At 34.1% G+C, this 18,251-nt stretch overlaps 1 protein-coding gene across 3 annotated transcripts in view; it reads left to right on the top strand.

Moving 5' to 3' along the window:
* Positions 1–17,973, top strand: part of LOC149808328 (uncharacterized) — a 56,922-nt gene extending 38,949 nt beyond the window's left edge. For all 3 annotated transcript variants that reach the window (XM_089975877.1, XM_089975879.1, XM_089975876.1), the window contains exons 10-12: positions 4,955–5,065; positions 11,936–12,039; positions 12,726–17,973. In XM_089975877.1, the coding sequence (XP_089832003.1) occupies positions 4,955–5,065; positions 11,936–12,039; positions 12,726–12,931 (421 nt within the window). In that variant the 3' untranslated portion in view covers positions 12,932–17,973. The remainder of the gene's footprint in view (positions 1–4,954; positions 5,066–11,935; positions 12,040–12,725) is intronic.
* Positions 17,974–18,251: the final 278 nt, after the last annotated feature.

Genomic DNA, 18,251 nt, shown 5'->3' with positions numbered 1-18,251 from the left:
GAGTTTTCTGAATTTATGGAACTATACTTCTGCTCATTTTGTTTGTATTTATTTGCCTAATTATCAGCTGTGATCATAATCAAGGATGCAGAAGCTCTATTCACACCTTTATTGACTTTTCTTTTTAATTAATCCCTGAATGCAGAAAGATAATCCATTTAAAAGCAAATTGGTAATTCTAGCCATCACAAGTTTTTCACATATTTGGCGCTCTACAGTTTCGTATTTTGCATAGGGTTATAATTTTAAAGAAAAAGAATTTCCCTGGCTTTCCTCACTGATTATACTGGCTATTTAAAAAAGACCATGTATATCTTAGGTATAATTCAAAGAACCTTTAATTCCCTTTATTTTGGTGTATGATTGATGGGTGTAATATGGGTTATTGAGTATACTGGCCTTACTCCAGATTTGCACCTTTCAAAACATGCTAGCTCCACTTGGTCATTTTCAGTTCAGGAATTTCAGAGGTAATTTCTAAAAAAGGAGCCAATAAAGGTCAAAGGTCAAAGTGTAAAATATTTGCCTATTTTTTAATATGGAGGAAGCGAATTTGCTTTCTCATTTATTTTTTTATTTTATTGCAAATAAATGAAAAGAAACAGTTTCACTATATATTTCTTTTACTTATTTAAACAGTTTTTAATTTAAGTTGGCTCTATTCTTATATTCTAAGACATCTAATTTCCCCATAATTAAGGTCACTACATACACAAACATGCCTCATGGCAAATTATGTAAGCAAGAGCAAAATAAGCATAATTAGCTTATTTTCATGCTTAACATCAATATTAATGTACCATTTTATTCAGAACATCAGACATAATGATACGAAAATATAAAAAAATAATTGCATACATTTTTATATTTGTTTTAAGGTGGCACTCTACAGTTTCGTATTTTGCATAGGGTTAGAATTTTAAAGAAAAAGAAATTCCCTGGCTTTCCTCATTGGTTATACTGGCTATTTAAAAAAGACCTTGTATATATTAGGTATAATTCAAAGAACCTTTAATTCCCTTTATTTTGGTGTATGAATGATGGATATAATATGGGTTATAGAGTATACAGCTTGGCCTTACTCCAGATGTGCACCTTTCAAAAAACTGCTAGCTCCATTTGGTCATTTTCACTTTCTGAACTCAGTGGTAATTTGTATAAAAAATAGCCAATAACTTTTTTTACATTTTATATATTTGATAATTCATTCGTTGCACTTTCAGAAGCTAGTATTGTCTAGTCTGGCAAAATGAATTTTCCCTATTTTAATAACTGCTATGGGTAGTGTACTTTAGACTAATTCAGGCTGATTGTTTTAGCACAAGGGAGCATTCATTTTAGTTAGCAGTGTGCTTAGATCATGTACAGTTTCCAAAAGTACAATATCCAGAGAAATATCATCCACATTTCATTAATGTAGCATAGAGGTATGCCAACGTTCTCTCCATTGTGCATGTTTTAAATGCAAAAAACTTCACCTTACATACATCACTCAGTCAAAAGTACATAATAACTGGTGAGTGCCCCCATAGCAACACCACCCTCACCATCACCATCATTGCTGCAAGTAGAATGAGTTAGGACTACCTATTAGGCCAGTACACTGACATTGTATGGTGGCTTATCTTGACGCATATATATATATATATATATATATATATATATATATATATATATATATATATATATACATACTGACAACAATGATCATTCACTCATTACCCAGTACGAGACTTATGCATCAGAAGTCAGACAGTGACAGATCTTGTCTACAGCTCAGGCTGATCCTCAGCTTATACTATCTGCCAATGTGAGTGGGTAATGTGATGTATTTTCCTGATGTATCCAGTCCAAAATGCCACAACCAGAGTATTTCATCACGGTACAGACTACCAGGCCAGTACCAGGATTATACAGTCATCCAGTGAATCATTCCTGAATATTCCAGCAACTCATACAGACCCTGGTACTCCCTATGGTGATATTTCTTTATATCCAGTACTGATTTTAGGTATCTGAGGATAACCAGACCCAGAATATGTCAGCACATTTTGCATTCTCTTGACCTAAGACTTCTACCACTAGGACTGGGTAAGGTGATATGTCTTTTTGGTATAGCCTCAGAACTAGACAGTGTTCCTTGTCCATCCTTGGTTGTGTAATGGATACCCAGAATAGCCATTTCGTTGTCCCACGCTATCCAGGTCCATTGCCAATCGCAGATATGTTGTGAACCTGTAGCAAATCTCCATTCTTGGATACTTATGACCACCTTGTACCTTTTTGGTGAAACTCATTTTAATACCTGGAGATGACCATATCTTAGTATGGACAGACTACCAGCTTTGTTTGCCATTCCTGACACTCTACTTTGTCAGTTTAGTTGCTGCTGCCTTTGCAGAAAGTTTCCTTACACAATGCTCTTATGAGTTTGAGGACATGTGCTCCATCTTCCTACCTTGATCTGACATCAAGGGGGGACCAGCCTTCTGTATATCAACTGAAATAGTCTTTTACTCAGTCAGTGGCTGCAGATTTCCCACATCCATTAATCTCGTAATAAGACAAGCCTTTTACAAAACAGCTTTTATGTTCCAGGTGAGTTGCTGGTATTTTGAACTACTTTTAAAGGCACTTTCCAAACTGGATGGAAGAAGGCTATTAACACTGAGGTCAAAGACCAAGGTCATTGTGGCTGAAGGAAAAATTGGCTTTGCAAAATAACTTTTGTTCTATAGTAAGTTCCCTGACCAAAACGTTTTGGAGGGCTTGTACTTAGGGTAGTAAAGAAATTTGTAGATCTGGTCTAAAGGTCAGAGGTCATGATCAAGGTAATTCTGATATGTTAATAATGGTTTCTGCACATGTGATGTTGCTCAAGCTCTATACCTTGTTCAAAGGTTGAGATCATTGAAATCTGTTTGTTAATAATCTTTAGAGTTAGTTATACCCCACTAATGCTAACGTAGAGGATATTAAACATGGAGTGGGCATATAGTGTGCTGTACAGAACAGTCTTCTTTGGCTTTATATTTGTGTTATGTCCTTTTTTGAATATTGATTGTGCTGAAGTCCTGTTAAAACCTATCCAAACATACTGGCCTATATACATGCATACAGACACTTACTTAAATGGCAATAGTGGCAAAGTTCAACCTTTACCAGCAGCACAACAGGCTACTTTCCCAAGCAGTTCAGCAGCTTTGTAAGAACACAGGTGACTTGGCATCCACTGGATTTGTGGGAGTCAAATTACTTTTCTGTGAACCATGTCAGTGTCATGTACTAACATTATCTCCAATCTCACATATAATTTGCTGCTGCTTCATGTCTGCCTGGAGACAGGACTAATCCAGAGTAAGGGAACTCCCACTTCCTCGTACCTGTTCTCCTAATGTATTATAATTGCATGACATGTTCTCAGAAGAAACTAATTTGTTGCTTTGATAATACTTGCTTGATGCTAATATAGGCACATCCTGCTAAGCCCTGGAAGAGCATTTACATGCATTCCAGTAGTGACTCACAGTTGATGGGAGTTGGCATCAGTCCCTCCATTAAAGAGATCATTCTTGTCTGACTTCCACCTTGGTAGCAGATGACACTTGTCAGCACTTCCATGGCTTAAACAATACAAAAGACATTGGTGAAAATCTGTGTCTTAGATTGGGAGGAAGGATTTTGGATGTAGTAGATGTACTTTTAATGTATTATGGTTGCTCTAAAAGTTGATTTTTAATTCCTTTGTGATAGTGCTAATTGATGATAATGGTGTACCAGAGAAATAGGCAGTGTTCCTAAATACACATTACTGCACTGTGTACTACTTACTGTATACATATTGTATTAAAAAAGAAAGTATACACAGTGTATTAATCAAGCTTTGCCAATTTTACTTTATTGTGACTCAGTAATATTAGTTGAATTTCCTTAGTATTTGACTAAGAATGCACATTTATTTGCATATAATAAACTGTATGAGAAACTTGGCACTTGTAGATCCACATTGCACATGTTCACAGTCATAAGCATTGAGTATACCAGGTAATTTGTAGTTGCAGGAAAAGAAGAATGGTTAGAAATAGTTCAGAATTGTTTTTTGTGACAAAAGCAAAGAAAAAGTTGAGATATGGCAAAAACAAATTGAGCATATTGTATCTTTATCTGGCTATAATATGAGTTCCCATTCAGTTCTCCAATGCATCCAACTTCTGCAATATTTTCACATGAGCTGTATCGAGTTTACATTATGTTTTGATCAAAATAATGAGAGTAATGTTCTTAACAGCCCTTACAGTCAAACAATACTCTTTCTGTGACTATGATGATTATTCAGTTGTGATGTCTTCCTCCAGAGATATGCTTTTTTCAGTTAAGGCAGTTACCAGCGACATATAAGTATTGAACTCATTTCCTGTCTGCATAAACACAAGGCCTATACAGATTCAGATGTGTATAAAGTACAAAGGTACATGTATTAGCCACAGTGGTTTGCATAGTGTGTGCATTTGAGTAAAAAGAAGTACAGTGTATTTTTTTTTGGGTGAGAGGATTTGATTTGGTCTGGTGCTTTCTGGCACAGCAACACATGTAGGTTATTTCATGCAAAGGTAATCATAGTAATGTACCTTGCCCAAGCACACACCATGATAGTTGACCCAGGGCTGAGAGGGAGAGATGCTGGATATCGTAATTTTACATCACAGCTTGGCACCACTATTTGCCCGCTGAAATTTATATTTGGAATATGAATTGTTCATATAAAAAATTCTTGCTTTTTCTGAGTGTTTGCTTCCTGAATCTCTTTATTATAGATAAATTGATGCCTGTGCAAGTTGATTTGAATGCTTTTCATAATTCTTGGTTTTTCTGAGTATCTGCTTCCTGAATTTGTTTAATGTACACATAAATTGATACCTATGCAAGTTGATTTGGATGCTCTTCTAAATTAAAGGAAAAATCCTACCCACAGAGAAGAATTTTGCCACCCTGGGGATGAAAGTTTTGAAGAGAATTCTGAAGATGAAGGCTTACCTGACTGCCCATTTGGAGAAACTTGTTACAGGTTAACTTTTAAACTTTGCTTTTCGCTTTTTTATTTTATGAAGGGGAGACCAGATGTTCCCATGTCTCTACATACATCCCATATTCCATTTTCACTAGATACCTTTTGAAATCCTGCATGGACTGAAATGAAATTAGATACAGAAGTAAATATCAAGAAGATTTAGCTCCTGTTCAGTTTTTATCAAAATTCTAACAAGTTGTGTGATATATATGCTTGCTTCATAAACTTTGTTTCCTCCTGATAAATTTTGAAGGATCTCATGGATTCAGACCAATGGAGCTTTTTATAATGAACACCTTGTAATTTCAAAATTTGTTATGACTTCTTTTTGTTCATTTCAATTCATTAACTGTTGAAGTACTTCATTAATTGCTGAGTCAGTTGGCATTGTTGACATTATTGATGTATGCACGAACAGATACAGTTACATCATCTGCATTTTCTCTGAAAATTGTCGGAATAATAAGGTGAAACACTAACCTCCTCTTCCAGTCTCTTCTCATTTTTTTGCAAATTATATCAAAGACTTGAACAAGATGGTGTAGTGTGTAATAAGACAGCAGTTTTTTGTCTTGCCTGTTCTTGCCAAGGTATGGCATAGGCATTACACAGTCCAATAGCAGCAGAGGCATGGTTAGGTTTTTGATCAAAGTGTTTCTGTATGATTATACATATCAATCCTTGTACATTGATCACTGCAGTGCTTGAACTGTTGAATCAGTAAGCATTGTTTTTTATCTTATGGCACCCTAACCAACTGTTACTGAGAAAAGGTTGTCATTTGAAATTCTTTGTTCAGATATTATAAATGTTTTTCTCTTCTTCATTCATCAAAATCTTTGGATTGATTGTTGTAAGGCAAGTACAAGGTAATTTTTGAAAAATATCAGGTTTTCAACTAAAGTTTTCCTATATGATCAAACCCTTTGCAATAATATTTTAACTGTAGAATCAGCAGGCATTGACATTTATATCTTTTCACCTTTTCCTTCCTTGGTTCATATCAAGGGCAAGTTCAAAGTTATTTCAGCATCTTTCTTAAGTTTCTGGTTATAGTTTTTACATGATTGCCCTAAGGTGGAGTCTACTATAAAGTGATGTCCCTCCATCTCTGTACAATAACACATGTTATCAACCATCTACAGCTGCCAAACTCTTTGGATGGCCTGCACTTGGGGTATGGAAGAACTCTTTTTCAGAGTCAAATGGTGAAAGGCTGATGTGACTTACAGAAGAAGAGAATTGTTTCTGCACAATAACATTAGTTTTGCATCCAGGGGTCACATGCAACTAGCACAGTGGAGAAATAGTTTGGAATAAGATCAGTTTTGTTCCCTATCAGGAAAAGCTCAGTCATTTGCAAAACTTGTCCAGAATAAAAGGCAGAGATTTTTATGAGCAACTTAGGATAGATCATTTGCCCAAAATTATGTTCAAAATCATAAATTAGCAGATTGCAAATTTAGGGGATTGGATTACATTACCAGTATTTTTGGAAGTTGCTGAACATTTAATCAGTTGATGCGTAAAGTTATGCACGCAGCTCTTGGTCATAATAAATTCCAGTGACCTAATATTTTTGACTCAAATATCCATACATTATAAACTACTACTTTTCTTTCTGTCTGGATAATTCATGTCCTGATGAAAATTATATATTGTCTTGAATTGGTATAGTTACTCATAAATAATAAAGGTGCTGTTCAGAAAGGTATCTTAATTGAATGTTAATTGAAACATAAGAAGATATATTTTTTTTAAAAAATCAGTTTTGTAATGTTGAAGTTTCTCAAGAAAATCAGAGATAGTTTCAATGCATGTACTTAGTAATTCAGAAGAATAGATAAACTTGTCTGGGATTCATGGAAAATCTTACTGGCCAGTTGTGTCCATCCCTTTGAGAGACTCCTGTTTTGTTTAGATTTTTAAACTTTTGGGACAAAAACCTTTCTGAGTTGATTAAACAGAAATCACTAGACAAATGAAATTGAATAGAATTATTGTTATTCTTATGTGAATATGATTAAATTTTAAGTTATTACAGCATTTATTCCATTTGTTTTTTACATTTTTGAATTTTTGTGACTTATTACTACAATTTAGCAACAAACACTTAAAAGAGACAAATACAATTTATCATGTATGTTTGTAGTTGTATGTAGATGGTTTGATTTTTATGCTATTCTTGCAATTTTCCCACATGTCCAAGATCAGACAAATGTCAAACTTGTCTTCATTTTTGCAAAGCAAAAACTTTCTTTATGCTGCTTGAATTGACCAAACTGAAGACTGAAACTGGAAGAATTTTTTTTTTATCTTGTCATGTACAAGTGTGCAGAATGACATTACTTACCTAATAAAAGTGGGGGAATTTTTGTTGCTGTCAGATTCAAATCCTGTCCAGTTGCCCATATTATTGACTTGATTTATGACCAATCCTGCTAATTTCTGAATTAAAAAGAAAAGAAACAAGAATTGATATCAGTTGGTCATTCCCTATTGTTTCTACATCCCAGATCGAATGCAATTGGCTGTTTTGGACAAACATATTGGGGACCCAGGGAAGGCACTTTTAATTGTGGAGTAGTCATCCATAGATGTAGTTTAGAATTTTGTATCATTTTCATACAAACTTTATGAGTAATCAGAGTACCCTAGCATATGTTTTTAAAAACTGCCTTCCTTGTGTATCATATGCGTATAAATGGAACAGCTTTTAAGCAATGTGTTAAAATTAAAATATATATGTAGTTCAGTTAAATTGATATATATGCAATGTTATATCTGTTTAATTTTGGCTGTGCTTGTTTCTATTAATGCATCCATTGTTCCAAATCAGATGTTGAATTTAGTTTGGAACTTGATTTTAGATAGTCCTTAATTGAAAGTAGTGTTATTTTTAAGAAGTGCCAAAAATGTTGATTCCATTGTCAGGCCAATAAGTAAACCTTGAAAAGATAAATTTCATCCACAATAAAAGCTTGAAAAATGCCTGGAATTTTTTGTTTCAAAAAGTGTCACAACTCTGTACGTCACAAACTTGTACTAAACTTTGTAGATGGCCTGCATTTGGAGTAAGGAGGAAAACTTTCAAAATATTATAGGTCATGGTTATATACTGAAGGAAGAATAGTGGTTCCACAAAAAACAACAGTTCAAACTCTGGGTGATGGCTTGCGTGTAGAATGAGGAGGAAGCCTATTGATTTCAGGGTCAAAAGGTCAGTAGTAAAGGTCACTGTAGCTGAAAGAAGTTTATGGTTTATGGATGTTATTCTGCAAAATAACTCAAGTTCTACATTATACATATCTTGTTGATGGCTTGCATTTGAGATGATGTCAATTGGTTAACTGATGGGATCACTGACTTAAAGATGAGAAATGCTTTTTGCGTCACAGGCCTGGACCAAACATTGTGGATGGCTTGCACTTTGGATAAGGAAGAAACAGTTAGTCAAACGACATGGGATCATATCTGCAAAAAGAGGTTCTGATTTCCTCATTCAGGTGGAACAAAACTTAGACCAATGATCCACTCAATTTAGTGGTAGACATTCCAGCATCCAGTTTTACAGGATTTCCATTTCTGGTTTGACAAGTTCCTCCTTCATGACTGACTATTATCTGGGAAACCTTGCTGGAAGGTATTCAATACTTTAGTTGTGCAGATAATTGCACAAACTGGATGACCCTTCACTTTGTTATGTTGCTGCATATGGGTAACCAGAAAGTGATTGTTTGCTCTCACTTCTTATTGAATCCCTCAGGAGCTGGCTCAGCAAGACCTAGTTTGTATACTTAAGTGCAGCTTGAAACATGAAAACATTTGCAGCCCTCAAGAACAACTCCTCCTCTTGGTACAGGCAAGGAAGCAACACATAACTCCCAAAGTCTTGGCATCTTGGCTCAAGTAGGTGATCAGCTCAGCATGCACATTCATCTCACGGGATCAGATATGCCCAGTGAAAATTTTAGCTCATGAGATTGGAATCATCGCTTAAAGCCTTAATTTGCAATGCAGTGTTTTGATTCCAGAAATTATTGAGGTTGTTGACTGGCATGTGCAGTTAACTGTTAACTATTCTTGAAAATGGAACTAAATGAGGCTGCTGACTGCTTAGACAATTACCAGACTTCATTTACAGCACAACCTCTTCATGGGCATTGGGTTTATAGCATTTGTTAGATTCATCTGGAAAAATTATTTGGTTATTAAATGTCACTTGTTCCTTTTTACTTTTGTAATGCTTCATGGTTTCACATGTTGCTTGCTAATCCTTGATTGTGTTGCCTCATTTGGAGAGTTGTTTTTCCTTCACATGATGACCCAAGTGATAATATCTTCCAAAGGATAATAGAGGTCAGATGCTGAAGTATTTGCTCCTCCACTTGCCAGTTTTCCTGACAGTAATTTTACTGGATAGTATATTAAATGGAGCAGAAAATTGTTGTTTTAAATGGTTTCTTTGAGAATACTTACCTGATTACATTTTAATGAAGACTTCAACACCTCCCAGCAGAAATGAGTATCCTTGATGCTGTTCTCAAGCTGAAACTGATAAATATCAGTATATGCATGGCCTGTTAGTGATCAGAAGGGGAGAGTTGTAAGAGTTGCTTTCCATAGATATTGTTTTTTAGTTGTATATCATATAGACAGGAACATGTGATATATATGTAATATATTTTGGTACTTTCATCTGTGATTGAGGTGTTATGAATACCTGACTTTTGTCATGATTGTAATTGAGTGTAATGAATAGTTTTTTTGCCTATCTGACATTTGTCATGATACTGTTTATTTGCCTATCTGACATTTGTCATGATACTGTTTATTTGCCTATCTGACATTTGTCATGATACTGTTTATTTGCCTCTCTGACATTTGTCATGATACTGTTTATTTGCCTATTTGACATTTGTCATGATTTTAAGTAGTTAACAAGATCTTGAGTTCAAGAGTTAGTAGAATTTTTCCATTTGAAATCTGGTTTTCCCAAAAAAATATATTGTGTTGTAAGTCAAGTGGATTTTTTTATATGAAGGGGACTTATTAAACAGTTGTTCAATCCTTTTTCACTTCAGTCTTAGGGAATCTAAGGTCATTTTGTAGTTTTGTTGAAACATAATTTTTGAAGAATTATTTTCAATTATTAAATTGTAATTACAAAGTGCTTATTGACTTTGGAGTAAAACATTACTTTGGGATTACTGAGAATTCATTCACCAAAATTCAGGTTTATAGCATTGTGGAATATTGGGACATTCGAGACATTCAAGACTTGGTACATTAGGACAATCAAAATGTGGTACATCAGGACATTAAAAAAACTTGATACATCAGGGCATTCATGGTTGTTGAAATTTATTTGGAACTTATTCTCAATGCTGCAAGTGTCTCTTAAATTTTTTCACTTTGTAATTTATAAATAATTATTTGTTGATTTTACTAGTAAGACTTGTTGGTTTTGCTTCTTTCTGTTTATATAGTTTATGACCTTCAGTCACAAGAAAAGATAAAAAATGTTGTCCCTCTGGGAGGGCTAGATTTGATAAAATAATGGAAGGTAATTCCAAATGTTAATGTGATTCGTTAAGAATTCTTGGACGATCCTAATTTGTAATTAAAAATTTCTTTTCGAATTTAACCACTAGTCTATGAAATTAAAGTACCTCAAAAAAGTGCAGTCTCATATAATATGGGTATAATCATGATTTCAGTTCATGAAGTTTGAAACTGAAGGCACCTTAGTATAAGGATACCTTGCTTACAATGCATTGTACTTTTGTGGCTCCCCTGAACAGTATTATAGTGAGGAACTACTGTATATATTCACTTATAAGTAGAATCAAACTTCCAACAACTAATTAATGCACCATCAGATTAGACTCATTGTTTTGTTCTACTGTTTATTCCTAACAAACCACACCAACCCAGATCTGCTGGCTCATTACGCTCCAGCAGATATAAGTCTGTGCAGTTTGCAGTTGGACTCACTTACAAGCAAGTACTGTAATTAGTCTTCTTATAATTATTAAATATTCCTTGTACGTTTTTTTCTTCAGTCGGAATCACACACTCTTTACTACTTTTTTTGGTATGTAAAAGACTAAGTTAAATTTTCACCCTTTAAAATAGAACTGATTACATATGGAATTCCATGATCAGAATATGGTTCATGGATTACAGTGAAAGAAATACTGTAAGAGATACTTCCCTCTTCTATATATTGATGTAGTGAAAAATGCACAAAATTAGAATCCAGACCAATGATCTCTTGTACAGAAAGTGATTATTGAAGTCATGGTTTCATCTTCTTTACAGTAAAGAACATTTTAGAAGTTAAGTGTTGTAATAAGTTCCAAATTATTCATTCTGGAACATTCTCTTCTGTGAATTGGACTTATATGTTTACTGTTTGATTCAGATGTTTGCTGATCCATCTTCAGTCAAGGTCTCTTTAGTTAGGGGAATTTCGTTCCTCTTTATCCTGATATTAATTGTTTAAAATGAAATTTTTCTACTATTCCTGTTATGCTGGCAATATAAATACATGCATCTGGGAATACAGAAATGATGACAATACAATATTGATAGTGATGTGATGTGTACAGAGGTGATATTGGTGGTGATCATTATGGAAATAACAGCATTGGTGATGAAGTTGATGGCAAAGACCTAATGATAAAGCATTTTTGTTTTATACAGAGTTAGGCATAAGTATTCATAGTATTTGGAATGGCATTGGTGCTTGTTATCCTTTTATTTGTAAACCCTATTCATGCAGAACTTCCCATTAGTTCCATATATTGACCTGTATTGACACCTTGACCTGTGATCATAGCTTTAGTACCTATTTCATTGTAGAACAAATCCCAAGCACCTGCAGGAGTATAGACATCCACAACCCTACAAGAAAAAGGTTGACACTGAGGATGACAAGGATAACAAGGAAAGCAAAAAAAATCAAGGTAGGGTCTGATGAATGTTATCCCTACAAAAAGTGTCTAAGACATCCACCATTCTAAAAGAAATGCTTTCCATCTAAGGGGGACAACTGAAAACAAGAAATGAACTACAGTACAAATATTTACATGGAAAGGAATTGTGTTATAGGGCTTTTCCAGTAAAATCTACTTGGGACCAAGGGAGGGTAGTTTCAGTGGGAAATAGTCACACATAGATGCAGTCAGGAATTTGTGTAATACTTTCATATGAACTCTTTCAATGCAGTGTGTCACTTATTAGCTGATACACATGTACATCTGATTGCATTAATTTTTTTTTCATTGTATACAGATATTTAGCAATACTAAACAGTTATGCTGATGGCAAAGATGTTTTACTTGTCAGATATTTCCAAAAAACTTATAAATTTAAACCTGACATAATAAGAGGGAAAATATGTACTGCACATGAAACAATTACCGGTTGGGCAATATACAAAATGTATGTTGTCATTTGCTAGCATATAAACAACTGCCAGCTGCAAGTCTAACATACAAATTGGGAGTAGGGTTGTTTTATATTGATTTTATCAGATGGCATTGTTTTGATTATTGTATACTGTGTAGAGACTTAGAAATTTTTTAAACATCGCAGCCTTGGACATAGGTACATTGAACTGTTTTGTGTATTTTTATGTCATTTTCTCCAGGTAGGAAATCTCTCATGGCCGGAGACGATGATGAGGCTATAAATACATACGATTATGAAGACAGTTTCATTGATGATGATGCTGGTAAAGATGGCAGTGAATCAGGAAGTCAGTATTCAGATGAGGAGGAAGAGGATATTACTAATTTGAGAAAAAAAGCCAAGCAGTTCATGAAAAATGAAAAAATGGCACAGAAAGTGAAATGAAATTGTAGCATCTGATTCAAAACCTGGATTAGGCAGCTACATGTATTGAGGATATAAGATGGGAGATAAAATGTCTAAGCTTGTCTAGAACTAACACATACATTTTCATTGTTTGATGTTAAAGATGTAGTGCTGGGAGTAAAACAGGTGATTATACCATGCACTTTGATCAAGATCTGTTGCAGTGTAAGTTTCAAATGAAACTTTTTCATCAGAATTGTTCATTTATGACAGTTTCCTCATTCATTTTCAAGGTTTGACAAAAGTTTGGGAGAGTACCATGTTTGGACCCCCTTTGTTGAGGACACCAACTACATTGGGCCAAAATCATAATTTCTTGCCTTGTAATGTTTGGATATCATTTTAAAACAAAACTTTTTATGTACAAATGTAACTCAGCAGTGATAGACAAAATAGGCAAATACTGCTTTCAAAAAGTTGGGGAATAGCAAGCTTGTAATAAGAAATATCTTTGATAAGTTCTATGTAGTATCCAAATTGATCAGAATTGGGAGCTGTATTTCACTATTCATTTGCTCGCTGACACTGATATAATGAATAACGTTAAATTACTTGCCTGTGCATATGACACCTCATGTAAAGGCATTAGAACTATATATGTCACCCTTTTTTAAAAGAGATAAAGTGAATATCTTGAAGAATTTTTTAAATGTATCCATGGATAATACTAACACCTGCACTGATTTCACAGAATAATAATTTTGTTTTTTAAATAGCAAATAAAACAAACATTTTTTCATATGTTTTATATGGTTTGAATATTTTAGTTTTCAAATAGAATTTAATTTGCTGTTGCTATAATCAGCATGTGACCTGGTGCAAGTTTTAGTATTATCCACAATGGAGGTATTACAAAAAAAGTTTCAAGGTGACTTTCATTTCAACATTTTTCTCCTGTAATAATTGGTTGACCATTTTTCTTTCTGCATTTGACGATGAGATTTTCTCTTTGCAGGTGAGTAACATAGTGTTATATTTAAATTGTATGCATTATACCCATGTCCACAACCCAATGAATAGTTAAATATGGTTCCCCCAATTTATTTACAAAATTTAAGTTGTAAATGTAACTTGTTATTTTTATGTTTCAGTAAATGAATATAATATTTTAATGTTTTCAGACAGACAAATAAATAATTAGTTTTTCTCATCCAAAAACATGCAGAAAATACAGTAAATTTGACAGAATTTTGGGGACAAGGTTTAATTGAAATTTCCCCGCTAGATGTCTTAATGGCTCATTGTTTATGTCATTTTAGTACTCTCTGTTTAGAACTAACTCATCAGTACACTGCAGCTGTCATACATTCTGTTACATAGAACCATGTTTAAGATCAAGTCCATGTCATACCACAAACGCATTTTGTCTCAGATTTGAGATTCATGATATAAATTCAAATTGTGTTAATCTCATATCATCTGTAATAAAAGCTTTTGTTTTTAATACCATGTAATATTTGTATTAATTCTCATAATCTATCACAGCTTTATATGAGAGCTTTCCCTGCTTATTTTGTCTCTGTTGATTTTTACCAGCTTTTTGATAGCTTGGCTTTTGTTGGAATAATGTAAAGAACATAATAGTAGAAAAGTGAGACAAAGATATCACTTTTATGATAAAATTATCATCATCACTTTTGTCTTGGTTTTGGTTCAAGTTTTTGCTTATATCTTTTTACCTACTGTATATACTCACAATAAGCTAAATAGTTTAGGAAAAAATAAAAGCTTGAAGCGGGGGGGGTCAGCTTATCCATGGGCCTAGGTCTGAACTGAAAAATTTTAATATTTATTTTGTTGACTACCATAATAGCTGTAAATCTTGGAGAATGAGAAAATATTTTTTCCCCATGTCCTATGACTTGTATGCATGTAAGTAAATACATTTTCGGTGTCGTAACACTTTGTATGTGCATACTTTCTGATTTCTCCAACATGACATTAATTAAATAAAGGTAAATAAAGACTTCACAATTCATGGGCCGGTTTGAGTTTACCCAGGAGACCAGCTGTACTATAATGTATAGTACTTACATAGTGCGAATCTTGCTTAGTGTCACTTAAATCTTTGTTTATTCCCAAAAATATTTGATGCAGATTTTGATTTATTCATTGTTTCTACCACGTGACATTCTTCCAGATGACATTTCATCTAGACATACTTAGCTGTTTCATTTTTGTTGATTCCATGTGCTCACAGGTTGCAATTTTTCAGTGATATAAGAAATCCTAAAAATTGGGGTAATCGTTATGAAAAGGTATACACATTTAATTGTGCAAGGCACATAACTGGCATCTATTCACATAACTCTAATGTTCATGAAAGAATGGTAATAAAAAGGCTAAAATTCTTAATAAAGATCCACTACGATCATCATCAATCTATTTTAGTTTTGATTTGGCTGAACAAAATCATAATTTTCCACACACTGGAAAGCTGGTTGTTTTGACATCTCCTTTATTTATAATTGGCGGATTTGTCTTTTGTTACAGCAATCCAGGTCAATTAATTGTTAAAACCCTGAAACTTGCTTGAGTTAAGAGAGAATTTTGATCAGTGGTTATACTGGAAAGCTGGTTGTTTTGACATCTCCTTTATTTATAATTGGCGGATTTGTCTTTTGTTACAGCAATCCAGGTCAATTAATTGTTAAAACCCTGAAACTTGCTTGAGTTAAGAGAGAATTATATTACCTTTCACTCCATAATATTAGCAAGATTACTGTAGCTACATGAAATGGGGTATAAGGTATTTACATCAAAGCAAACTACATCTCAGAGTTGATGGTATTACAATAATTTTCAAAGCATTATTTCTGAAACTTTATTATTGTATTTTGGAGATATGATTTAAATTTAGTGCTGTGGTGCCTGTGAGTCAGCCGGGTGGTCTAAAGCGCTCTCCGTTACGGATCACTGCCATCTCACCTCTGTCTGCGTGGGTTCGAGTCTCAGATTCTGTCAATGTGGGTATGTGAGAAAGCTTGCCAGTAGCTTCTTGTGAGTCGGTGGTTCTTTCCGGGGTTTTCCCGGGTTCTTCCTCCACCTTTAATACTGGCTGCCATGTATAGCCTATTGTGTGCTGAAAAATGGCATTAAACCCTACAACAACAACAACAACAAATCCTGTGAGTCAAATCCATGGGATGTGCTTTATTTAGCGCAAGCTGCAATCTTCTGTGTCATTGCAGTGGTGCCATTATATAAATATGTTAACAAGGCTAAATGCTTCATTGTCCATTGTTGTCATGCTGGAATCACATTTTAATGAGTTAGGTATTTACAGTTTCAAGACAAAATAAAATTATAATTACTGGTGCACTGATACAAAATTCTAATAAATAATGCATAAAGAAACAATAATTAACTAGAGTCAAAAGGGAGAGATACTGTTATAGCAACCCACAAATGGTCAAATCTTGTCATCATCCAATTAAATTATACACAAATCTGAATTAGGCAGAAACAATAAGAAAACAGAAAATTAAATAAACTTATTTACTTTTAAAACAAATTATATTACCTTATAACATTTCCATGTAATAATCACACATGCCAACAACAAGAGAGGTATATGCGTAATTTTTTATATATAAGTTTGCCTAAATAAATGCATTTTTAATGTGTGCATCTTGTGATGTTGTCTCCAACTTGTGGGTTGGCTTATGTGAGGGTCATGCACTTTTTAATGTTTATACCTGTTCAGTTTGGGATGTCACCTTATATGTGAATGAGCTTATACCCGTATATATGCAGTCCTTCATGAATTTTGTTTATACTGGAAAAGTCTCTGTATGAAGGAAAGACAATTTATTGTGTGACAAATCTGTGCACCCCATTTGACTTTGAAGTTGATGTTAAATGGATCAAAGCAATAATCTGAGTATGTGTTCATCATGAATGTCATAGCCTACAGTTTTAAAAAGTCAGTTTTCTACAAGTCAGGCCTCAGGTCCTCTTGTCAGATCTAGTTCTCTCAACACATTCAAATCACCAATAGTGCATTGCAAACTAGATCAAAGATGTAACATTGTCAAGAGAGCAGAGACATATTTTTAAATACTATCTTCTCTGTGAATGCATTTTGGATCCATTTTAAACATCAACAAAGCAGGCTCAGGAATGGTGGGTTGCAGGTTTGAATCCTGCCACAATCAATCTATGCTGTTATGGTGTGTCTTTGGGCAGTGCACTTTACCACCATTGCTTGAGCACTATGTAATGTGCCAAGATACTTTAAACACCAATCCGTCAAGGTATCAGTCATCAGATCCTAGTTTCAGATTGTTTCAAGACATATGCTGGGCTTGAACCTTGAGCTAGATATTATTATCTTAAAACATTTGAATTCAATGTACCATATATACTTGCTTATAAATTGTGTCAAACTACAAGCAGCAAAGATCCTGATCTGTCATAGCATCATGTACCTGCATATCAGGGTCTGTGTTGTTGGTTCTACTGATTACACCTAACAAACTGCACAGAACCAGATCTGCTGGTGTATTATGCAACAGCAGATCTGGGTCTTTGCAGATTGCAGTTGGACTTGTCCTATAAGCAAGTATATAAAGTATCTGCTTTTCTACAGTTTGTGAAAACGCCGACATTACATGGGGATGTATATAGATCATAATAAAGGCATTTACCATGAATGTAAATATTGCAACATGCTTACCTTCCATTAAGGGTCTAATATGTTATAGGTTTTAAAAATTTAATTCAAATTGTCGTTTGTGTAAAAATTTTAATCCTTGGTCGTCTGTGCTTTGATGTTAATAAAAGACCATGGTCTTTGGAGTTTATTTGTACAGTTTACCGCCACATCATGGCATTTGTACATCTTACATCAATCACTTTGAATATGTAAAGAGTAATATACATTATGTATTGGTGCATGTCTTTGTACATAATACAGTGACAGTATCATTTATTGGAACTGAGATGCCGAATATATCAGTGCATTGTATTTTGTGTCATTGTAATTATTTAGAATAAAGATACAAGATGTAGTCTGACAATTTGTACTTACTTTATTTTAAGCATTTTGCAGATGGTATCACTTTTTGGGCAGTAGAGAAGACAGTCCTGTCAATATTAAGGTTTTGTATTTTTTTTTAATTTTAGTTTTTGAAAGTCATATACTAATTGGGTATTGTTTACAGGTTAAACATCAAGTTCCACCAAATCCTTCTTTATATACACTAACTGTGTCCAGTTAAGATGATTGCATGCATAACATTTAGTTATATGACTGTTTATATAAACTAACCAGGGGCCCCAAGTGGCCGAGTGGTCT

Source organism: Sinohyriopsis cumingii, chromosome 1 (assembly GCF_028554795.1).
Source record: "Sinohyriopsis cumingii isolate HCF-2022 chromosome 1, ASM2855479v2, whole genome shotgun sequence".
In the NCBI taxonomy this organism is placed as follows: domain Eukaryota; kingdom Metazoa; phylum Mollusca; class Bivalvia; order Unionida; family Unionidae; genus Sinohyriopsis; species Sinohyriopsis cumingii.
This window is presented reverse-complemented; position numbering and strand designations above follow the sequence as displayed.